This window comes from Tachyglossus aculeatus, chromosome 7 (assembly GCF_015852505.1).
Source record: "Tachyglossus aculeatus isolate mTacAcu1 chromosome 7, mTacAcu1.pri, whole genome shotgun sequence".
NCBI lineage: Eukaryota > Metazoa > Chordata > Mammalia > Monotremata > Tachyglossidae > Tachyglossus > Tachyglossus aculeatus.
Window position 1 is genome coordinate 44908977 of NC_052072.1, and position 25327 is coordinate 44934303.

The 25327-nt window shown below is 43.0% G+C and overlaps 1 protein-coding gene across 2 annotated transcripts in view; it reads right to left on the minus strand.

The window, feature by feature from the left end:
- The window catches only part of ATG4B (autophagy related 4B cysteine peptidase), a 47748-nt gene that overhangs the window by 5537 nt on the left and 16884 nt on the right, over positions 1–25327 (minus strand). Inside the window, exons 2-12 of one of the 2 annotated variants that reach the window (XM_038748826.1) lie at positions 21381–21482; positions 19746–19817; positions 15733–15831; positions 14409–14510; positions 11514–11586; positions 10974–11053; positions 8611–8717; positions 4557–4635; positions 3755–3900; positions 1619–1675; positions 1019–1112 (exon numbers count right to left, since the gene is read on the minus strand). In XM_038748826.1, coding sequence (XP_038604754.1) covers positions 1019–1112; positions 1619–1675; positions 3755–3900; positions 4557–4635; positions 8611–8717; positions 10974–11053; positions 11514–11586; positions 14409–14510; positions 15733–15831; positions 19746–19817; positions 21381–21482 — 1011 coding nt within the window. Of the gene's footprint in view, positions 1–1018; positions 1113–1618; positions 1676–3754; positions 3901–4556; positions 4636–8610; positions 8802–10973; positions 11054–11513; positions 11587–14408; positions 14511–15732; positions 15832–19745; positions 19818–21380; positions 21483–25327 lie in introns of both variants that reach the window. The other variant, XM_038748825.1, reaches the window with a different exon arrangement.

The following is a 25327-nucleotide window of genomic DNA, read 5'->3' on the forward strand; positions in this document are numbered from 1 at the left end:
GTACTAAATGCTTGGGGAGATCACAATACAGCAGATTTGGTAGTTATATTCCCTACTCACAAGGAGCTGACAGTCTAGGGGAGGAGACAGACATTAAGAAGTTGCCAGCGTGTACCCTAATGTTGTGGGGCTGAGGCTTGGGGGAGGGAATATCTTGTGCCCAAAGAACACAAATCCAAGTGCACTGGTCACAGGAAAGGGGGCTTTATCGAGGAAGGCCTCTTGGAGGAGATGTGACCATAGAAAGGCTTTGAAGGAGGAGTGAGTGATGGCCTGGTGTATATGGAAAGGGAAGGCGTTCCAGGCCAGAGGGAGGGTGTGGGAAAGGGTCGGCAGTGAGATGAACAAGACTGGGGCAATGAGCAAATTAGCGTTACAGTCTCCTCTAGACCATAAGTGTGCAGCCTCGGCTGTACTAGGAAATCAGTGAGGTAACATAGGAGGGGGTGAGATGACGGAATGCTTTAAAGCCATGGCAAAGCCAATTAATCTCAAAAAGTCATCTATTGCATCTTATCATTCACAGTAACCACAAATAAAGTGAGTTTTGGTAGCTACAACAACCAAACTGTCTCAAACGCATCTGGATAAAAAATGAGAAGGAACCAAGCGATGCAAATCTTCCCCAAGGCACAAATGAGGTGAAGGTGCAGTAGCACCTTCTAAAGGAGGCGGGGAAGGGAGAGAGAAGGAAGACAGGAAGGAAAAGGAAGGAAAGCGCGAAAAGACAGAGTGGTACTTATCCCCCGAGAACTAGTGAGGATTCTTCAAATTACTATTTTGCAACTTCTAATTCTCTTTCTGCCGTACTGGGGATTGCAAATGGCAGGGGCTCCTTGAGAGACGACTGTCGCGAAAAAGGGGAATACGAGCAGAAAAAGGATTGGCTGAGCACCCACTGAAGAAGGTCAGGCCAAGCCTGTATAGGTGTTATTTCTCCAGAAGAAAAATGTTACTGTCCCTTTGGAGTTCCTAGAGAGGCAGGCCACCTCTGAATTTTCCTGGGATAGGACATTACCTAATGAGAGGTTGAGAACATCGGGGCAGGTGAAGTGGGAGGGTTGACGCTCCACCAACTCGAACATCGGCAGGGCTCCTCGGATCAGAGACAGCTGTTAATCGAAACACACAGGGAACCTCAGAACAAACCCAGCCACGTTCAAATACTGGGTCTTGACCTGGGCATTAAGGCGAAGGACTGAGGCGGCAGGAAGGGAGAAAGCACGACTACTGAGAAAACGCTCTGAAGAAAGGCAACTCTATGAACCCACCTATCCCGCGAAACTGTGGCACATTTTAACAGATGGATAATTTCAACCAAATACGTTTAACTGTTTCTCAGCTCCGGTTCCTTAACTAGAACAGGGGAGGGGAAGAGAAAAATGTACAGTACATAAGTTGAGGCCAAATTCCATTTTATTTTCTTTTTTAAAGAAGAAAATGAACATTTTCAGGTTTCAAAATCAAAATAAAGCTCAGAATGAATCCTTCCTAACCTTTACATGGTTATAAAAAAATTAATTCCAGAATTATGTGTATTCTCAACAGCTCCTTGATGTCTTTCTTGGGAGCTCATAAAAGCTACATACTTCATGGACCAGAGAAAGATAATACTAACCTTCTTGATTTGCTGGCACCAGTCATTGAAGTCTTCTTCAGTTTTGCAGAAAAAACCCTAAATAAAAAATAATTTTAGGTGAAAAATCGTAGCAGTACCAAACACACCACACACCGAAAAAATGTACTGTGGGTATTCTCTCAGTGGCTAAGGCTTCTGGTTCCTAAAACTGCAAACACCATCCCCCGTTCTAAGGAAGAAGAGGTAACAGTAGCAACACTAATGTTTTCCAAGCTTACTGAACTTTCCAAAACGCTTAGTGCAGTGCTTTGACCGCAGTAAGCATCCCGTAAATCCTGCTGACTGATCAATGTGCATTATTGCCTTCTCAAAGCATTTTCCACATATTCAATTCTCACAGAACCCTTGTCATCCCAGTGTTATTCCCATGGCACTTTAGTGAGTGCCTACTGTGTGCAGAGCATTGTACTAAATGCCTGGGAGACTACAATATTATATGGTTGGTCATCATAATCTCTGCTCACAAGGAGCTTACAATCTAGAGGGGAAGGGTGATATGAAAATAAATTATAGAAGGGGAAAGAGTAGAGGAAACTGGTCTCTCTAAAAAGTCACCAACGACCTTCTTAAGGCCAAATCCAACAGCCTCTACTCCAGCCTAATCCTCCTCAACCTCTCGGCTGCCTTTCTCAGCGCAGCCAAGGTTAGATTCTATTTCCAGGAGAAGGGGGTGGTCCACGGTGTCACTATCCTCTTTTGATTCTCCTCCCATCTCTCTGGATGCTCAGTTTGAGTCTTTTGCGAGCTCCTCCTGTGCCATCCAGCCTCTAACTGTGGGAGTCCCTCATGGTTCAGTTCAGGATCCCCTTCTATTCTCCATCTACACCTATTTCCTTAGACAACTCATTCATCCCCACAGCTTCAACTATCAAATCTACATGGATGATTCCCATAGCTACATCTCTTGCCCTGAGCTCCCTCCTTCTCTGCAGCCTTGCATTTCCTCCTGCCTTCAGGAGGAATCCATTTGGATGTCCTGCTGAGACCTCGAACTTACCGCCTTCCCCTTAACTTTTCTAACACTGTAGACAACACCACAACCCTCTCTGTCTCATAAGCCCGTAGCTTTGGCATTATCGTTGCCTCATTTCGCTCATTTAACCAGTCAGACCACAACTAGTCATTTCTATTTTCACAACCTCACTAAAATCCACCCTTTCCTCTCCCAAATGCTACTACACTGATCCAAGCACTTTAATACCATCTTAATTACTACATCCGTCTCCTCACTGTCCTCACTACCTCCTGTCTCTCCCACTCTATTCCTTACTTTACTGCTGCTTGGATCATTTTTCTGGGGAAAAAAAAAGAGCTTGATCTATACCTCCCAACTCTTCAAGAACCTCCAGTGGTTGACCATCTAACTCTGCATCGAAACAGAAACTCCTTACCACAGCTTTAAAGCATTCAATCACCTTACCCTCTCCTACCTCACCTCATATTTTCTACTACAACCCAGTCCATACATTTCACTCCTCTAAAGCCAACCTACTTATTGTATCTCAATCCCGTTTGTCTCGCCGCTGACCCTTGCCCAGGTCCTTTCTCTGGCCTGGACCTCCTTCCTCCTTTCACATACACCTCTCCCCACCTTCAAAGCCATCCTAAAATCATATCTCCTCCAAGTGGCCTTCCCCAACTAAGTCTGCATTTCCCCTATTCCTTCTCCCTTCTGCATCACCTTTCAAGCACTTGATATTCACCTTACCCTGTCCCATGGCACTTATGCACATATCCAAAATTTAATTTTAATACCTGTCTCCTCTGGATGGTAACCTCCTTGTGGGCAGAGAATGTGTCTACCAACTCTTGTCTCTCCTAAATTCTTGGAACAGTGCTCTTCACACACAGAAAGCGCCCCAAAATGACACTGAATAAGGATATTTACATAAGTGCTGTGGAGATGGGGTAACAAAGGGCTTAATGGATACACAGCCAAGTGCATATATAGTTGACACAGAGTGGAGGGCAGGTAGGGGAAATGAGGGAAAGCTGTCCTAGAAATAAACAGGTGGGATGTGAGAAAACCACATCAGCCCCACTGAGGTAGAGAGGTTGGGCAGACCCACCAGAGAGAACAAAGATTAATACTGAAACACGATCACAGATACAAACCACTGCGATGGATGGGTCAAGCTCCACAATATTCATTCGGCAGGGCGGGTGCTGGCAGTGGAAACTCTCGTCAGGAATGAAACAGCTGCCACTGATCTCCACTGCAGGTTGGGTAGTGTGGGGGTCCAGATAAATCAGCTCCCCACCTGGTCAAGCACACGGAGACACGTTAGATGGCAAATCACGAGGCGCTCTCATGAGGAGGAAAACGGGCAGATGTGTTGCCCACTGGGTAGCCACATTATGTCCACCTATCAACTTAGGGAAACAGAGAAAGTTGGTGGGATGATAAACAGACAAGGAAAGAATGGACAGGCAATAATTACTCGAATTACAGATTGTTTGGGAGGTGAAGCAGCTAAAGAAGTGGGAAAAGAAATGTACAGAAATGGTTACACAAACAAACCTAGAGTAAATCAACTTGCAATCTAGGACAGAGAGAGGCCCGTAGCGACCTGCTTCCCTCTGGGATTTAAATGCAAGGAGAATGACGAATAATTCCTAGAAAGGTGGTACGGCAGAGCTGGTTTGAGGTCGCCTGCCTAAAACTGGAACCACCCATGACATCCTCACTTAGAGAGAAGCAGGCACCATCAAGTTTTACTTGGGCAAAGTGAACCAAACAGAAACTCCCCGGGAGTGGATAACTGGGTGGAGTGAGTTGGAAAGGCTGCAGCAGTGCTCCATGGCCATTTTTAAAGGAGACATAGAATTTTCACACTCATAAGAATGGTTGGGAGGGGGGCTCAACACAACCTGGACATCACAGTGGCCCATGTCTGTGGGTGACCAGTCAACTCACCGACATATCCAATGAAGTAGTGAGCACTGTTGGGTTTCCCGCCAATCACTCCCAGGGACTGGGGCATCATAAAACAGTGCTGCAGAAGAGACAGGGGGAAGAAAGAGAAAGAGAAAACCACTGAGACATAATATGGCTGATGTGGGCCACCAATGATGAAGAATTATAACAACACTTACACAACAACAAGCAAAAAAAAAAAAGCAACTATGATGGACGATGATTAAAAGTGACCCGAACTGAAGATGAATGGAGGATATGAGAGAGACGGACAGCTGGATTACTACAATTCCTGGTTCACAGGAAAAAGAAAGGGGGAAAATGGTTTAAAAAAGCATCAAATGCCTCCCAAAGATTGATTTATTTTAATCTCCAGAAAATTGAAAGATAAATCTTACAATAATTTGAACAAAACTTTAAATTCGGTCAGTTACGTCTAAAATTAGAGCTAAAAGCAAGAAAAGTTTGGTTTAGAATATAGGAAAGGGTAGAAAGACAGTGAAGTCTACTAGCTAGGGAAGTAAATAAATCCACCACCAACCCTCTAGGGCAAGTCAACATATTTGGAATAACCCCACCAGAATTTGTAAAATGTAGAATATCATCACCACACACACTCAACAAAAATGACGTCAAATTACAACATGCATCTTTACCCACTTGTTTTATTGCTTCTAACTACTCTCATTTCTTTGGCTATTATTTCATCAACAGAGAAGCAATATGGCCTAGTAAAAAGAGCACGGGTTTAGGAATTGGGGACCTGGGTTCTAATCCCAGCTCTGCCACTTGTCCGCTGTGTGACCTTGGGCAAAACACTTAACTCCACTGGGCCTCAGTTTCCTCATCTGCAAAATGGGGATTAAATCCTACTCCCTCCTACTGAGACTGTAAACTTCATGTGGGACAGATTGGGTCTATATGTGATAATCGTGTATCTACCCCAGTGTTCAGAAAAGTGTCTGGGACATAGTAAATGCTTTACAAATATTTTATTATCAAATATTACCAATTATCAGTTGTTGCCCGTTTTGTAATTGGTCAGAGGCATGGATGCATTTTTTATATTTCTGCTATACATCCTCCAAGCGCATACAATACACTGCACATAACGGGTGCTCAATAAATACTCTCGATGACCTGAATGAAGCACATCAAATCACTTGAGACCACAATTTGCAGCACAAAAATATTCAGTCATAATAAACAGCCATGTTCCGGAAAGCACTACATTGCATGCTCTGTGGTCAGCTGAACATGTCTACCAACTCTACCGTACTCTCCTAAGCACTTAGGACAGTGCCCTGCACACAGTAAGATCTCAATAAATTCCACTGTTTGACGGAAAAGCAAGCTACGCGTCTCCCGAGATTAAGAAGGATGGCAGGGATGCCAGTACCGGCTTCCCCAGCACCACAGGGCACTTGGTACCATCAATCAATGATATCTGCTGAGCACTTACTGTGTGCAGAGCACTGCTCTAAGCGCTTGAAAAAGTACAATACAACAAAGTTGGCAGCCAGAATCCCTGCTGACAATCAGCTAACAGTCTACAGGGGAAACACCCAGGGGAAGTTTAGGAAGGAAGAGGAGTAGTGGAGAGAGGTTTTCAATCGAGGTTTGAAGTGATTTAATCCTTTCCTCGAATTGGGCAGATTATTATTATTTTTTTAAGAGTTCATTTGTGGCTAGGTTCCTATTTTTCAGGTGGCAAGAGACAGTCTCTTTAGCCAGCGAGTAGTACAGTGCCTGGAACATAGTAAGCACTTAAATATTATTATTATTATTATTGTTGTGAGGAGCACCATGGCCTAGTGAAAAGAGCAGAAACCTGCCAGTCAGAGGACCTGGGTTCTAATCCCAGCTCTGCCACGTGCCTGCTGTGTGATGTTGGGCAAGTCACTTAGCTTCTCTGTCTCAGTTTCCTCATCTGTAAAATGAGGATTCAATACCTGTTCTCCCTCCTACTTAGACTGCAGGTCCCATTGTGGCACAGGGACTGGATATGACCTGATTATCTTGTAGCTTCCCCAGCAATTACAGCAGTGCTTGACACATAGTAAGGCACTTTAACAAATACCACGGTTGTTGTTATCCTGAGCAGGAAGAAAGATGGACAGACTTTCAAAGGAATGAACTAAGCGCCTGCCATTACCTCCCCTCCTGAGGAAGCTGGATCTGTTCTGAAAATGCCCTTTCCATTCCCTTGGGTTCTATTTGGCACCTTAAATACTGTGTGTGCAGTCGCATCTGTGGTTGACACCACTTGTGTGTTCTAAACCATTCTACCTGCTGTGTTGTTACAAATGCTGTTGTTGCTTAATATCTAGCTTTGGCCTTTACAGATTCAGGTAAATCAGCCATATTTCCCTTCTTCCAGTTGAAGTGTGGTGTTTTTTCATCTGAAAAAAACATTCCAAGTATATTGCTCCAGCACCTAAATTGATTATTGCTGTAAAATATAGCAATTCCCTCTTTTTGGGGCTTAAAAATGGTTCCTTTAAATGACTGTGTTTATTGGTTTCCTCTTCATACCAAATGAAGGTATTGAGATGCAGGACACAGGACTCACCGATATGTTTAAATTTGAGGAAAGGATGGGAAAAATCCCATTTTGGAATCTGACTCCAAATGGTTCAGCACATCACACTTGAACTGAAAAAGCAAAGCCTTCAAAAGACTACTGCTGGCAGGAGCATCCGCCAGGGTGAAATCTTCATTTAAGCGTCTGTAAAAACATGTTCTCATTCCATGGTTACAATCTTCAGAACTCCAGGGAGGCTGCTGAGGGTGGCTTGTAAATGAGGATGGGTTTCCAAGTAGCAGTGGGGAGTTTGAGGATTATGTTTTGTCATCACTGCCTTGGTTTGCTCATTCTATTGCTTCTTTCTGCTTGCAATCAATGGCACTGAAATCTGACCGTGGGCAGAGCCCTGTAGCTAAGCAGTGTTCTAAGCACATATCAATCATATTTACTGAGTGCTTACTGGGTGCAGAGCACAGTACTAAACGCTAAGGAGAGCACACTATAACAGCCGGGTTCCCAGCCCACAACAAGCTTACAGGTGAGAGGAAGCGCAATAGCGTAAGGAGAACAATACAATCAAGTTGACAAGATATGACCCCTACCCTTGAGGAGTTTATTATCTAATGGGGGAGACAGAAGTTAAAACAAATGATCGATGGGGACGCAGCGGAGCATAAGAGCTTTGTGGGGAGGGAGGGACAACATTAAAGTGCTTATGTCTATAATCCCACGTAGAATGTGAGCTCTGTGTAGGACGAGGACTATGTCTGATCGGCTACATCTCCATCTATCCCAGTGCTCGACACCGGGTGAGTGCTTAATAAACACCACAGATTAGTCACTGACAAGATGAAAATGGGGATTCCTTGGAATTCTCTCTCTCTGCGCACCTCTATTTCCTTAGATGTTTGCCACTATTCTAATGCTGAATTCAATACAGCCGTGGCCATCATTTGCAGCATTTAACCAACTGACTCTCGCTGAACTGCCCGATGGCTTCAAGGCGGGAAGAAAAGAAGGGACTTCGGTTTCGGTAACTTCAATTTACTTCAATTCGCCATTATCCCCGACGAAGCCAGGGATAGTGGAGTAGGGATAATAATACCAATCATTATATTTGTTAAGCGCTTACTACGTGCCAGGCACTGAGAGCCCAGCTGGCCCAGGGGTTATCCCCTCTGCCACACCCTGGCAGAATCCCAGCCCTTTGCTTTTTGTCTTTTCCCAAGCCCTGGCTCCAACCACTTTCTCGGGAGATCCTGAGGCCAGTCGGCTAGCCCCAGAACCACTTGCGTCTCTCCCTTCTCAAGTTCCGAGAAATGTGGTAGAAAGGAAATGGACTGGAGCCAACTGACAAAATGCTCAGAAGCCAGCAGAAACAGAAGGCATGCACCAGAAGCTTACCGTTTTTCATACTGTGCTTCGGGAAAGGGCAAAAAACAAACAAAAAAAAGCAGCCAGATTTGCTTCCGATCCCTATTGTGTCAAGATCGACGGACAAAGCGTTAGGGCTGCTCAGACCCTTACCTTCAATGTTTCGATGTAAGCTTCATTGATCTCTGTGAGCCCCAGGCGGAGAGGTATCAGCAGGACCAACGGTTTCCACTGTGTCGGTCTGTTAGTGACCTCAGCTCCTGAAGGGAACCCATTCAACATGAATTCTGACTCTGTAGGAAATGCCGAGGCACCTGCAGGGAAGTTGGGCTTGCATAACCTTCCTAAAAGTGGGGGAGGCAACACACAACAAAATTAAGAACTCCACACGGGACAGGGAGTGCCACCATTCTTCAGAGCAACGTTGAATCCCCATCAGAATTTTAAGAGGCTCAATCTCAATCTAAACACACTACAGGCATCGCTATTCAATTTCTCATTTCTTTGAAACACAAGCCTCTCTGCTTCGAAGAGCAATTTTTAATATGGATCCGACTAAGTTCAGGGTTTCTCGACTCAGTAGGGTGGAGTTTAATAAACTGCATGAAAAGAACCACGCCGGTGCTTAGAACAGTGCTTTGCACATAGTAAGCGCTTAATACCATTATTATTATTATTATTATCTGGACAAACGATCAAACTGCACGGCGAACAGGGCCAGAATTGAGAGTTAAGGCTACTGATGACACTCACAAGACGTGAGAGTCACTCAGATACCACCCAAGAATTACTACTCTTCCATTCTTTAATTTCACCTTTATAATCAAAAATTGGTACTGAGTGCTGACTACGCACAGAGCACTGTACTAAGTGCTTGGGAGAGTATACTACAACAGAGTTAGCAGACACTCTGCCTGCCATAACGAGAAGCAGTCTGGCCTAGTGGACAGAGCATGAGCCTGGAAGCCCGAGGGATCTGGGTTCTAATCCCGGCTCAGGCACTTAATACTAATAATAACGATGGCATTTATTAAGCGCAAGCACTGTTCTAAGTACTGGGGAGGTTACAGGGTGATCAGGTTGTCCCATGGGGGGCTCACAATCTTAATCCCCATTTTTACAGATGAGGGAACTGAGGCACAGGGAAGTTAAGTGACAACTGGCGGAGCTGGAATTTGAACCCATGACCTCTGACTCCAAAGCCAGTGCTCTTTCCACTAGCCTATGTGACCTTAGGCAAGTCACTTAACCTCTCTGTGCCTCAGTTACCACATCTGTAAAATGGAGATGAAGACTGTGTGCCCCATATGAGACAGGGACTGTGTTCAACCTGATTACCTTACATCCACCCCAGCGCTTAGAACAGTGCCTGGCAGAGTAGGCGCTTAAATACCATAAAAAAACAAACAAAAAACAAGATCAAAATCGAGAACTGGATAACTCAAATAAGTTATTGCCTATTCTTGATGATTTTCCACAATGATGCTATTAAGTGTTAATGCCAGTGTTTCTTACAAAATCCTCACTTGGTGCCACTGCATTTGTGTCCTGTGTGTTGGGCACACATAAACCCGCTGCAGGGTTGCCACAGGCCAGCACAGACTGGTGCTTTGTTTGACGCAGAATTTGTCCCCCAGTATACCCATGTTCATACAGAACAAGATGACTTCAAAGTATTACCAAAGCTACTGTTGATGGTGCAGAGAAAAACCCTAAGAACTTATGTCTAGCCACTGAATTAAATGGGCTGAAGTGTCTGGACTCAGCTGAGTGTCTACTTACTGTGCCCTAGTGGAAAGCACTCAAGACTAGGAGCCAGGAGACAAAGTTTAAGTACCAATTCCACCACTGGCAGCCCGTGTGTCCTTGGGTAAATCACTTAAACCTCTCTGTGCCTGTTTCCTCATCTGTACAGTGGAAAAGGTACCAGGTCCAATCTTATAAAACCAGTGCTTAGCACATTAGTAGCACTTATTAAATTATTATCACTACCCACAGTTTTTGGTTGGAGGGTGGGAGGCAATAGTGAGAAAGTTATGTTTTTTTTATGTGTACATGTGACCACTTAATTTTATACTCTTCCTTTTCTCTATCTTTAGTTAGACTTTGGAGACAACTTTTTGGAATATCTGTACACCTTTGGACCATGTTTTTTCTTACGTCTTTGCTAATACTAAACACCGGTAACAACTGCTTTTTTTTTCCATCTCTCTTTTTGTCATAATACTTGCTGGTTTGTTATAGATGGTACTTGGTAAAGCAAAAAGTTGTAAAACTATTATTATCCAAAGAGACTCATATCAAAGACAGCTCATAAGTTAATTGAGGTTCTTTTACTCACAGGATTTAATATCTGATTCCTTAGGCAGTCCTAAAATGGTTCCAGCAACTATTTCAATATTATAGGAGTTCTATATCCTGGGCTATGCAATGTATCCTCAGAATTCTCCAATATTTTTCATTCTATTCATCAGTATAAATCCTCAATTCTGACATTATGAGTTTGGGTTACTTACTAATTTCTTCCATCACTACTGTGTTGTCCATAGCTATATGAACTGCCAATGAACTCCATGTATCAAAAGTAGCAAGTTTCCTAATGTGAAGCAAGAACAAGAAAAAAAATAATCCACCCGTTTTAAAAATCACATTACTTTTTTCTGCTTACCCTCCAAATTTAAAAGTTGAAAATCGTGCATGGTATTCTAGTTACTTCTGCAGTAACTCCTCCCAGAAATCTTACCCATTTACTTCTACTTCTCTTACTACCTTATCCAGCTTTTCTTTTCCAGAAAAAGTGCAGAGAAAATGCTGAAGAAATGAACCCCCAATTAAGGCATTTAAAGTATTTTAAAAGAACAGGACTCCTTTAAAGATTTCTAATGTTTACTGGTCATTTCAAGAGTCTTTCCAAACCCACCATCCTGATGCCCAGAAGACATATTTGTGAGAATCATCATTTTCTTCTTTCAACAGTCACCCCCTTTTTTTTTTTTCCAAAACCAAACTTTACTTCTTTTCTCACAAGAAATTAAAAGATAAAATTCAATACATACTTGAGTACTTGGGCAACTGTGTTTGGTCCATACCACTGGCCTATCGATTTTCCTTCTCCAACACCCATTTGAGCTATAGCAAATAGAAACAAATTAGTAGCCTTGTGATCTTCCATCCTGTACAGAAATATTTGATTCCCTACTGGACTGAGGTGTCCAGGTGACTTGTTTTTAAAATATGTACATAAATGTGCAACAATAAAAGGATTATTACAAAAAAGAATGGACAACCCAAATGATTTGGTGCTGGCACAGCATCTGTGCTAAGAGAGGCTGAAAAGATAATAGGTTTTCCAGCTGATAAGATAAAGGCTGAAGAATGTCTGAAGAACACAAAGTCATGAAGAGAATGGATGGAATGAACACAGATCTGTTCACTAAATCCTACACCAACATGACTGAAAAGACTGCAATGAAGCTGCAGATGGCAAATTCCATCAATACTACATAATGAACATCTACTTTGAAGAGTTCACTAAAAGATACAGTTCCTGCCCTCAAGGAGCCTACAAAGCAGTGGGGAAGAGACAGGCACTAAAATAATCTACACAGGAGGAAGAAGGAAAAGCAGATCTGTGGATACATGAGTGCTTAGGAAGATGTCGGTTGATAGACACGGAAGTGCTACAGGCGGGTGTGAGTGAAAAAGTGAGTAGCTGGGGCAGAAATTGAGATTGTAGTTGGGTGCGGGGGGGAATAGAACCTGTAGAGAAGAGAAATTAACAGGGGAAGATTCAAGACAAACTAGAGGAACACTGCTTCACGTAGCTGGGGTCAAAATATAATATGTACTTTGTTCTCATATAACGATGCAATAGAAAACATCAATAGGAACAAGAAGAGTTTGGATACACTCCCAGGTGAAAAGTTCATAACAGGTTAAGGTAGGAAGAGGAGAGAGACGTTAGAGGCTCCATGAGGGTTTCAATAAATGAATAAATGAAAGATACAAAATTACTAGAGGGGGAAAAATTTAGGATCTTATGGTTAGAGATCTGTTTCCGTGGTTGGACACAAAGGGCACCTACTCCTGGTTTGGAGTTGATTTTGTTTGTTTGTTGTCTTATGCTATCGAGTCATGTTCGACCCTTAGCAATGCCATGGACACATCTCTCCCAGAACGCCCCGCATCCACCTGCGATCATTCTGGTAGTGGATCCACAGAGTTTTCTTGGTAAAAATACGGAAGCGGTTTACCAGTGCTTCCTTCCGCACAGTTAACTTGAGTCTCCGCCCTCTACTCACCCATGCCGATGCTGTTCAGTACAGGTGAGTCTGACTTGTAGCAGATTGCCTGCCACTCTCTAGCCACTGCCCAAGCTGGGAATGGAATGGGTAGGCCTCCGGTTGATTCTCCTTCCCATAGTCGAGACTGGTAGAGTACTGGAATCTCTCCAGGTGCGACCCTGAGAGGGGTTGCTTGTTTGGCATTATGCATTTCCTACGTGCCAGGCATGGTACGTAAGCACTGGGATAGATATAAGGTAATCAAGTTGGACACAATCCCTGTCCAACATTTTACAGTTGAGACACCTCAGGCACAGAGAAGTTAAACGACTTGCCCAAGGACACACAGCAGACAAGTGGCAGAGCTGGGATTAGAACCCAGGTCCTTTTGGGCCCCAGGTCTAGGCTCTTTCCACTAGGTCATGCCATTTCCCTAACCTGACCTAGCTTGTCGTTCGGTCTTGACCTAATTTATCTTTTCCTACATTTTTATGGTATCAGGAGGCGAAGAGAATAAAGAGGATTCTTAAGGTCCTCCCATCCTTAGGAGGCTATCCCTTTGCTAGCAATGCTAAGACAGGAGAAAGAAAATGAAAGTAAAAAGTTGACTTTTTCTACTCAATATAATAGTCCTTTTTTTCCTGAAGGTGAGGATATTTCACTAGTTCCATAGAGTGGACAAAAAAATATAGCTTTCATTGAAAAAAGAAATGCTCTTGTTCTTGCTCATCAGCAGAATTACAGCTGCTCAACAGTAACAGCAGTAGTTAGTAATTCTGGAAATTGTTAAGCATTACGTGGCAAACATTGTACTAGTGGCTGGGGTAGATACAGATAATTGGGTTAGACACAGTCCTTGACCATCATGGGGCTCACAGTCTTAATCCCCATTTTCAAATGAGGAAACTGAGGCGCAGAGAAGATAAATGAATTGCTCAAGGTCATGCAGCAGACAAGTGGTGGAGCTGGGATTAGAACCCAGGTCCTCAGACTCCAAGGTCCACTGACTTGGGATGTTGGGAATTCAGCAGGGAAGACTTGGACAAGGGGGGCTTTCTGGGGGGCTACTGACCTGTCAGATCTGGGGAGGGAAGGAGTTCTGGGCTGAGGGAATAACATGGGCAGAGAGATGAAGGCGACGGAGTTGAGAGCAAGGTATAGCTTGAAGAGACCAAGACAGTCGTTTGGCAGGGAGCAGGTGAAGAAAGCAGACATACAAAGGCAGGGTGAGATGGTGGACTACCTTGAAACCAATCGTGAGAAGTTTTTGCTTGACGAGGGGAGTACATGGGAAGCCAGCTGAGGGCTCTGAGGAGAGATGTGGGCAAAACAATGCTTCGGAAAGATGAACAGTGCAGTGGTGTGGAGTAGATATCGGAGAGGAAAAGGCTGGGAACAAGGGTCAAGGATGCTGACGTACCACTCTAACCGCGATATGACCAGAGCTTGCTCCAAAGTGGTAGTTGTTTGGGTGGCCAGCATAAGAGGATATTAAGTCACAGACGAAGACTTGGGCAGGATTTGCCACAATCTTAAAAACAATTTCAACTAATCTAACAGATTTACTGAAACAGTTCCTAGTGTAAAGCCGACGGGTCCGCAGATTCCTGGGAAAGAGTAATAGGCATGAGTTTTCCTATCCAACCTCTCTTCAGGGATTGTGCCTACCTATCTGGTGGATGGAGTAGTAGCTGTCCTTCTTGTCAATGAAGGCATTGAGAACGTTGAAATAGTTGTCTGTCTGTCTCCTTCCTGGTTTCCATCTCCAATCTGGGCAGAAATAAAGAAGTCTGGGCACTTACCAATGGCTGAAATTCTCCAAAACAGTTTTGTCTGATTCAATTATCTATGATAATGGCAGGGAGGGAGGAGTAGGGATGATATGGATATTTTTTAAAATCCACATATTAAACACAAATCTCCTGACAGTCAATAGTTTCAACCGTTTTCTCTTCCAAGTCACTGACATGAACTGCTAAGGAAGAAAATGGAATGATGTGAGGTTTGTTTTTTCTCCATTCCACCGCCCAATCTGCTCATCAGATGAACGTTCCCTAATTCCCTATCAACGTCCTAGCCAAAAGGTATAATGAAGAGACACACTGTGGCCTAAGTAGGTGCACTTCATTTTGACTTTATAATTACAAATCAAAAATAAACTGTTCTTCAGCACATGGGGGCAACTCTCGAGGATTTAACACATATTTTACAGTTCCATTTCCTTTGAGCGATCACCCTTTTGGGAAATGGACTCTGCACTAATTAGGCCGAGACAAGTAGGTGAGAGGTGGGTAAAAGTTATGATCCCAGATTTTTACCAATTTATTAAGGGTATCCTCCTCTTCAGAACTAGGAATTATACAGACTCTCGAGTTATACTCAGTTCTCTGCTAGCCTGGGGGTTCTATTCCTGACCAATTCCACGATAAGAAAAACTTGTCCTAGAATACATGTGTTTTGACCAACGTTATTCGCGTGCGTACAAAACCATCTCTTCCAACACTGCAATCGCAATCTACCTAGAACGCTCCCTAATGTCTTCATCATCAATCGTATTTATTGAGTGCTTACTGTGTGCAGAGCACTGTACTAAGCGCTTATGTCTTAAACATAGTAAAAATCACTTTGGTGGAAGAACCAGGAATATACTAACAGGCAATTACTTTAGAAGCAGCTTGAAAAATAGACACGGATCGGTAAAAATAACTATATACAAAGCATGAACATGCAGATATTTACTGACCAGCTTAGATTTTCAGTTTCCATAAAGAAGTTTTAAATAACTGAAACAAGGTTGGAAGGGCCCAATAATGGCCACTCAGGGGGCCGGGTCTGGCTACCAGAGGCTGGCCTCTATCATCCTGTCCTCTGAGTGCAAAAGGAAAATAATAACCAAGTTCTAGATTTAGAGCATTTATGAGTGATTCCAGCCCTCGCCATGCATTAGAGCTCCATCTTCACTTGGCAATTATTTATAAGTTCTAAGGCTCACCTCTGCCTAAATGCCTGCAGAGCAAGGCTTGGGCGAATATCATCTGTCCACACCGTAACATGCAGCCCCAGCCTGTGTCAGAGGTGGGGCCTGTTCCTCCTACAACCAAAGAGAATAACAGTCAAGGGACATTACAGCAATCAAGTCAAAGGAAATTAAATGTGGTTTATGAGGAGAACTGGCTTCTGGAGGAATTTGACATGTTAAGTTTCTCAGAGCAGAACCCACATCCCCCTACAGTCTGTCCATCTGTGGGAGGGTTCACAAACCAAGGTCAAATCACATTAATTAACAGCGATGGCCACCACTCTGGGAAGAAAGGAACTGCGAAGGAAAAGAATATACATTTACTACTAGCAGACTTTCAATCTTTAATCAGCTATACTTTTTACTTTGCTCTTTCGGAGCAAAAAAAGGAACTAATTGTGGGATATTAAAGAGCATGTAATAGTAAGTCAAAAACTTGCCTACTACCCCATGAAATCAATATTAATTGGAACAGCAGTGTGACCCCTACCTATCAAGTCTAAAATATACAGGATAATTTCCTGAGTAAATAGGGTCAGAGAGCTCATTCACTCCACTTAATTCACTGTGAAATCTGGAAGGGGTCACTTATGTAAATAGCTACTCTGTGAGGACAATAAGGATTTGATTTTGGGAGCTGGACTATTCAACTTGAGATTTAAACACATTTGAAGAGGTATCACCCCAACCTATCCTCATATTTATGATTTTCCCCCAGAATATTATCAGTCAGTCATATTTTTTGAGAGCTTACCGGGTTAAGAGCACTATACTTTGCGCTTGGGAGGTGAGGTAACAGATTTGGTAGACACGTATTAATTATGGTGTTAAGTGCACACAATATGCTAAGCGCTGTTCTGAGTGCTGAGCTAGATACAAGTTAATCAGGCTGGACCCAGTTCCTGTCGCACATAAGGCACAAAGTCTAGGTAGGAGGTAGTGGAATTGATGCCCATTTTGCAGATGAGGTAATTGAAGCACAGAGAAATTAAGTGACTCGCCCAAGGTCACACAGCAGCCAAGGGGCAGAGCGAGATTAGAACCCAGGTCCTTCTGATTTCCTCGCCCATGCTCTAGCCATCAGCCCACACTGCTTCTCAACAATATCTTCCCACCATTCCCTCTGGATGTCAAGAAGAGCAGAAGTGGGGAAAACAGAGCAAGAAACCTTAAACCAATCCCACTACAATAAGCAATACTTGAAAAATCAAAATATTTAGACCTCTGACCTTTCTCCAACACAAATTACAGAGCTATTTTTTTAACTCAAGTCAAAAATACCCAGGTCTCTTAAAAAAAATAGTAGGCACGACAAACTGTACCCTCCCCCAGAGTGCTTGGAAATTCCCACTGTTCTCCACTGCATCCTTTTCTGTCCCAGAGACATAACTCCTTTAGTCAAGCCAGAGGGTCCAATACAAAAAACCCATCAGTGAATGCTCAGTGGAGGGTTCCCTTGGCTCACACATCCAGGTCCCCAGGAGGCTCCAGAGACTCGGGAAATGCAGCTCTCCACAAGGAAGGACAAGGAATCTCCTCAATCTTTCAGCTCCACCCTCCCTCTTTCCCCATTCTTTTCCACTATATCCGCTCCACTCGTTTCATCTTCTCTCACGGCCTTAAATACCATTAAAACACAGACAATGCTCAGACTTACACACGCCTCCAATCCTGAACTTTTCCCCTCTTTCTACATCTCGCTCTCAATCATAATAATAATAATGGCATCTATTAAGCACTTACTATGTGCAAAGCACTGTTCTAAGCGCTGGGGAGGTTACAAGGTGATCAGGTTGTCCCACATGGGGCTCACAGTCTTAATGCTCATTTTACAGATGAGGTAACTGAGGCACAGAGAAGTTAAGTGACTTGCCCAAAGTCAGACAGCTGACAAATGGCGGAGCCGGGATTTGAACCCATGACCTCTGACTCCAAAGCCCGCGCTCTTTCCACTGAGCCACGCTGCTTCTCTGCAGCGTGAGTGGCTGGGATATCAAATCTGGCATGCTAAAATTAGCACAGAGGCAGATAGCTGTCTTTTTTCTCAAAGAAGAGCAGCGTGACCTACTGGAAAAAGTGCGGGGCTGGAAATGAAAGGACCTGGGTTCTAATCCCAGCTCTGCCATTTGCCTGCTGTGTGAATCCAGGCAAGTTACTTTTCTGTGGCTCAGTTTTCTCATCTGTAAAATGGGGATTCAATGCCTGTTCTCTCTGTGAGCCCAAGTGGGACAGGAATGGACCAGGAATGGGACAGGAATGGAGCCCAAGTGGGACAGGAAGTTAATCTGACCTGATTAACTTGGATCTACTCAGTGCTTAGAGCAGTGCATAACAATCGTCCTCCATATTCCCTCCCCAAATCACATCACTTCCCTCTCCACAGCATCCCTTTGATCTGCTACTTCCTTTTCATTTCCAGTGCCATTCCTCTCATGAGGCATGGCCTCTTGAGACTGTAAGCTTGTTGTGGGCAGGGAATGTGTCTACCAACCCAGTTGTACGGTACTCTCCCAAGCACTTAGTACAGTGCTCTGCATAGTCGATGCTCGATAAGTATTGTTAATTGATTAGGGTGCCTGATATTTTCTAATAGCTGGATTTTCTGCATCTGCCCTCCTGCAATTATAACCCACTCTTAACCTGACTGCCAAAATAATTTTTGTCAAGCGCTGCTTGAACCACATCACGTCCAACCGCACTTTTAGTAGTAATAATGGCTCTCTAACACCGTACAGACAAAAAAAATCCGGCCCTTGATCATGGACTTCCTGGTCCTAGTTATCCCCACTGAAGACAGGGGCCTGATCTTCGTTCCTCAATTCCTCATATATATATATACTATATGTATATATACCTGTATATATGTTCGTACATATTTATTACTCTATTTATTTTACTTGTACATATCTATTCTATTTATTTTATTTTGTTAGTATGTTTGGTTTTGTTCTCTGTCTCCCCCTTTTAGACTGTGAGCCCACTGTTGGGTAGGGACTGTCTCTATATGTGGCCAACTTGGACTTCCCAAGCGCTTAGTACAGTGCTCTGCACACAGTAAGCGCTCAATAAATATGATTGATGATGATGATGATGAATTGCAAGTATTTACTCAGGTTATTTCCCTTTCTAGAATATCTTTCCTTCTTACTCCTAAAGTCCTGCTATACGAGGCCTGCCTCAACGTATTCAAACCAACCCTCTTCCAACCATCTATTGCCACCTTCTCCTTATACTTTACACAACTTTACTTGCCCTGCTCTTACATTTAACATAGACTGCTTCACTGTCTGGGTTTGCTCCCCGTAAGGTCTCTGGCCGGTAGTCAGATGGGTGTGGACTGGGGCAAAGAAAGCCCTCTACCACCCTACCCATCCTTTAATTGGCCACACACCTGAGAAAGGGCAAGTTCCTATCCTTCTCCAGGCCATTACTGCTACATTCTTGGCCCTGCCTGCAGTGGAGAACAACGATGATGGCCAAGGGCGGTAAGAGCCACAGTGACCCTGTCTCTGGCCACGGTGGCTACTTAGAGAAATCGGAGCTATAGAACAAAGCAGGGCAGCAGAAAAAAATCTCTGCTTCCCTCAACGGCATTAGGATTCCATCTCCTGGTCTGTCTCATGCCTGTGCAGAGTGTGGGTTCATTTGTGTTTGTGCGCATGTTGTCACACACATATGTAAACTTTGTCTGGGAATGTTCTGGAGTTAATATATATCTGTTCTGGCTCCACTACTTAGATTGTAAACTGCTCCAAAGATAGGCACTGTGGTTTCTTTCAAAAGTACAGAATCCTATCCAAATATGAATTCCGGGCATAAACGGTAAACTCTCTATATATGTACTTTGGCAAGAGTGATGATGATCTTCTTATAGTCTACAAATACTGAATCACCTTTTATACATGACAAATCCAAGTACTTTCAGGGAACTTGGACAAGATCAATCCAGGAGAGAAAATAGATGACAAACTACTTGGGCAACTTACCAATGGCTGGAAAATTTTTCCTGTATGTGAACCAAAGCCGAGAAGTCACATCTGATAAGATATCTTCTTTTTCTAAGGATTTTTAGAAAAAAACAAAGCCCAGTTCAGTATAATAGCCTCAAATTGTATCCACTTAAACAAATGCCACACACTGCAAATACAAGAGGTATAAAAAGTGACAGCCTGAACGTTTTTGCCACATCTATAAAGATGATGGTTTTATGGCAGAATGCCAATATTTAAAATTCTTTCCTGCAGAGTAGATAATTTACTTCACATCCCAGGTCTATGGCAGCTAATTTAGCTAAACTACTAAATGGCTGTGCCAGATTTTATTCTTACAATGACATCAGGTGATTAAATAGAAACACTCAACAGTTAACTGGGAAAGCAAAAGGGATCAGCAGACAGAGCAGAGGAACTGGATTAGATTCTGGAACATCCGCATGATGCTTTAGATCCAAAAGGCCTTCTAAATGTTGTGCACCATTAAGAGAAATAGAAAACCAAAGGCTGGGTTCTGCCATTACATTAGAAACCACAATATTTCCATTTCTGTAATGCTGGCTACAGATCTACTCATCTCATCTTATAGGTTATAAGAGGGCTGGATGGTTCAGGAAAAGGACAGCCAAAATGATCACAAGGGTCGAAGAGCCTCCTTATAAGCATAGATCAAAACAGAAAGGTAAGGTAACATAAAAGTTGAGGGCTGGGAGAGGGGACGTGGTTGAAGCTTACAAAATCATGAAAGCTGGAACTAGGTGAATATAGACCAGCTCACTGACTCCCCAAACAGCAGGATAAAGGGTAACCAGGGGAAGCAACACGGCCTACTGCAAAAATAGGGATTCAATACCTGTTCTCCCTCCTACTTAAACCGTGAACCCCATATGGGAACAGGAACAGTTTCCAGCTTGATTGATTTGTTATCTATCCCAAAACTTAGAAAAGTGCTTGGTACATAGTAAGTGCTTAAATACCACATAAAAAGAAAGCTTGAAGGTGATAGGTTTGAAAAAAAAAATTGTGATAAGAAATTTCCAGGTAGAAAATAGGTTCAGCAGGGGCATGGATAAATTCAAGGACAAAAAGTCTATAATGGGCTGAGAGATGTTAATTACAGGGCTTACAGGAACATGCTGGGTTATCAGAGAGGAAAAAGTAGGTATATTTCAAGGAGGGCGACCACTATTTTGTTTCTCATTCACCTGATTCAGGATGACATTTTCGTTACTCTTAAATTCTTACCAGAAGCAGTTTAAAAGGGCTAAAAAAGGCATGTGTGTGAGAGTACTGGGGAAATGGAACGAGGATAATCAATGGCCATTTTGATTTCTTTTCCTTTTACAGCTATGACACCTCTGCATTTTCACTATTGTCAGAACTGTGGTTAAATAGCCACAACAAGTAAATTAAGAACACGGCAGGAGCGGGAAGAGGTTAGAGCTGTCGATCAGGCAACCAGAATCCATGCTTCTCTAGAAACTTCAAACACCAGTCCAGAGAGCATAGCTTATAAGAGGTATTCAGGCAGGAAAAGAGAAAAGACAAGAATAAGTCGAGAGGAAGTAGAGATGCTCGTTAGAAGGTTCACCAGTCAAAAATGGATGGCGTTCAACTTGAATTTGGTACCTGTGAAAATAGTGTATTTTCTACCCAGGATCCAAACAGGCTCAGTGGTCTCAGGGAAATCTTCAAACTCAGCAAATCTGAGTGTATCATAGGTTAAAGTAGCTGTTGAAAAGCAAAAGACACCAGTTACATCCAACAAATCATTGCTTTCTTTTAAATTATATGGTAAATAGAAAAACAAATTTGAGAGAATAAGTACAAAATGGTGTGAAACATTTAGAAATGATCTCTATCTAGTAAGTTATTTGTCACTATAAATCATAGGAATATTACCTTTCAGAATTTGGGAAAACAATATATATACATATATATATATATTCCAAATAAACTGAATTCTGCTCTAAGTAGAAGGCAGTCTCACCACAAAACATCTATCTCGCTGCCTAATGCCTAAAAAACAATCTTTATGCAAAAGATACTTAAATTAAAAACAAGCATTACTGGATTAAAATATCGGTTTTAATCATGTGTAAATGTCGTGTCATCAAATAAATTAAGGATTATTTTTCTTAACTCCCAAGCACTGGAATGTTAACGACTTACTTAACTTTATCATAAAGAACAGGGGTTTAAAAGGCAGATAGAGATTCCCGAGTGGCATGCTTTCTTTAATTCTAATCCTTAATTTATGGGAAATAATGGAAGAAATGGATGAAGTAGCATTCTCCGGTCCTATATTTAATTACATGTTGGTATCAATAAGCTCTAAAATGAGTTAATCTTTCATCTTGAACGACTCATCTTCTCTTCTAAATCTCCTCCTCCTGCTAATCTTCCTATTTAAGTCAACTACATCACCACCCTCCGTATCCCAGAAGTTCGGGACCTCAGCCTCATTCTGAAACGAGGGTCTCTGTCAGCTCACGTTTAATCTGCCGCCCACCCTGCCGGGTTTTTCTACACAACATCTCTCAATGTGCCCCCTTGTCCACCCACAAAGCTACCACCCTGGTTCAAGCTCTGGTCATAACATGGCTAGACTATTGTACTAGAGACCAGCAATCTCTAGCACTCATATTCTTTCTCACACCCATCTTCAGGACTTATGTATATGTGCATGTCCACTGTACACTGCTATTTATCTTGTTTACTAAGGTAGAGAGAAACATATAACCTATTTACAGTGTAAGACCCTTGTGGGGAGGGAATGTGTCACTTGCTTCTTTTGAACATCCCAAGATTTTATTAGTCACCCCATGGGTGGCTCAATAAATGCTATTATTACTACAAAACGAGGAGATTCACTATCAGTGTTGGGAGAATAATTAAGTTACAGAGATGCCCTTGTGCAAGAAGGAATTCCACCTCCATATGGAATAGGATTGTAGATAATGATCCCACATTGCTGTTAGATCAATGGAAAAAGCATATGTAGCTGGCTAAACTGGGCAAAGACTTACTTAGGAGACTAAATACAATATTGTCGGTAGACACATTCCCTGCCAAAAGGAGTTTACAGACTAAGGAAAAGAGTGAGTAGAACTGTGCAAGCCACTACTAGTTTTGTACTCAACCCCTCAACATGGGTCCTCGTCTGTCATTCCTGACAGGAGAATTCATCATCATCATGTTTCCATGCGCTCCCTAGCAGAAATGTTAAAATTAGGACAGGCCCCAAAGCCCAGAATCCGAAAATTAAAAAAAAAAAAAAAAGAGAAAACTAGGTAATGCCTAAATACAAGTCAATGTGTATTACTATTAGAAGCAGCGTGGCTCAGTGGAAAGAGCACGGGCTTTGGAGTCAGAGGTCATGGGTTCAAATCCTGGCTCCGCCAACTGTCAACTGTGTGACTTTGGGTAAGTCACTTAACTTCTCTGTGCCTCAGTTACCTCATCTGTAAAATGGGGATTAAAACTGTGAGCCCCCTGTGGGACAACTTGATCACCTTGTAATGTCCCCAGCGCTTAGAACAGTGTTTTGCACATAGTAAGCTCTTAACAAATGCCATCATTATTATTATTAAAAGGTTTTGGAGCGCTACTACTACATTTCACTGTCAGAAACACAACCAGTATGCCATTCGAAGCTGCGTATTGAGCTGATAGTATTTAATTCCTAACAGATGGTACACAATGAACTACAATGCTGCCATTCAGCCATAGAAAAAGCGATGGACTCTTTCAAACCTCATGAACAACCTGATATCCCAAACTTTGGGATCCCCACTTTCCTTTTCACAGCTCGAAGAAGTGGAAGGAAGAGATGGAAGATTTTATTTCTATGGTATTTTCTAAATGTTTACAATGTGCCAGACACTGTAAGCGCTGGGGTAGATGCAAGCTAATCACATTGGGCAGTCAAATGTCCCACACGGGGCTCACGGACTTATTTTCCGCTTTACAGAATAGGTTACTGAGGCACAGAGTAGTCAAGTGACTTGTCCAAGGTCACACAACAGAAAAGTGTCGGGGGCTGGGGCCAGAGAGACAACGTGGCTAGGTGGAAAGAGAATGGGCTTGGGAGTCAGAGGTCATGGATTCAAATCCCTGCTCCGCCACTTGTTAACCGTGTGACCTTGGGCAAGCCACTTAACTTCTCTGTGTCTCAGTGACCTCATTTGGAAAATGGGGATGAAGACTGTGAGCCCCACGTGGGACAACCTGATCACCTTATATCCCCCCCAGCGCTTAGAACAGTGCTTGCATACAGTAAGCACTTAAATACCAGCATTATTACTGTTAGAACCCGGGTCCTTCTTACTCTCAGACCCGTCTCTCTCTACTAGACCACACCGTTGCTTTCTTCTCTCTTCAAAATTCTTTGGATATACAATGGAAGAGAGCCCCAAAGCAGACTAGTAAAATTTTTGGAATATCAAATTTTTAGAATAACAATTTCCTGTGAACCTTTCCTGAGTATCAAACGGTTGCATACCAGGGGATCAATGAAGCAGCACCAATTGAGTAGCTATGCAGGATTTATATGCTCCGTAAAGGACAGGAGCCACATGTTGCCCCAAAGTTGTGATACATGCTGTTGATGACAGAGAAGCAGCATGGCGTAGTGGATAGAGCACGGGCCTGGGAATCAGAAAGTCATGTGTTCTAATCCCACCGCTGCCACTTGTCTGCTTTGTAACCTTGGGCAAGACCCTTAACTTCTCTGGGCCTCAGTTACCTCATCTGTAAAAATGGGGATTGAGACTGTGAACCCCACGGGGGACAGGGACTGTATCCAAACCACTTTGTATCCAACCCAGTGCTTAGTACAGTGCCTGGCATATAGTGAGCAATTAACAAATGCCATAATTATTATGAAGTCACTTAACTTCTCTGGGCCTCAGTTGCCTCATCTGTAAAATGGGGACTAAGACTGAGTACCATGTGGGACAGGGACTGTGTTCAACGTGATTAGCTTCTACCTACCCCACTGCTTAGAACAGTGCTTGACACGGAGTAAGCGCTTAACAAATACCATCATTATTTTAGGATGATGATGATGGCTTCATTTTGGTCCTCAAAACTATGCCCCTTCAAGGGCACCAGAAGTCAAGACAGAAGAGACCCAACAGAGGGAGGGTTTTCCTCCGCAAGTACAATTTTACTGCAGGAGAGGAACCCCCTCAGCAAGACACTACTCAAATGCAGTCGCGGTGGTGTGTTTTGCTTAAGCAATGCCAAGGATATGTCGGTATAATGAAGGAAATAATGTACTATGTCTGGGGGCGAAATGAGGCTGTTACTTGAAACCAAGCATAAATTCTACCATTTGAGGTGGAATTGCTCATTTCAAAGCAGGGAAATCAGTAGATTTAGGATTATCCTTCCTCTGGATCAAGATGAGGACATTTGTTCCTTGCAAATGAGCTTATATTAAAGCATAGAGATTTGGGCAGCTTTCCAATATGTTCTAAAGCCAAACAGCCCAGCATGCAAGCTATTTCCACAGGAGCCAAAGGAGAAAAACATCCTAGGCAGGGATCACAATTTTAGATAGCAAATTCAGT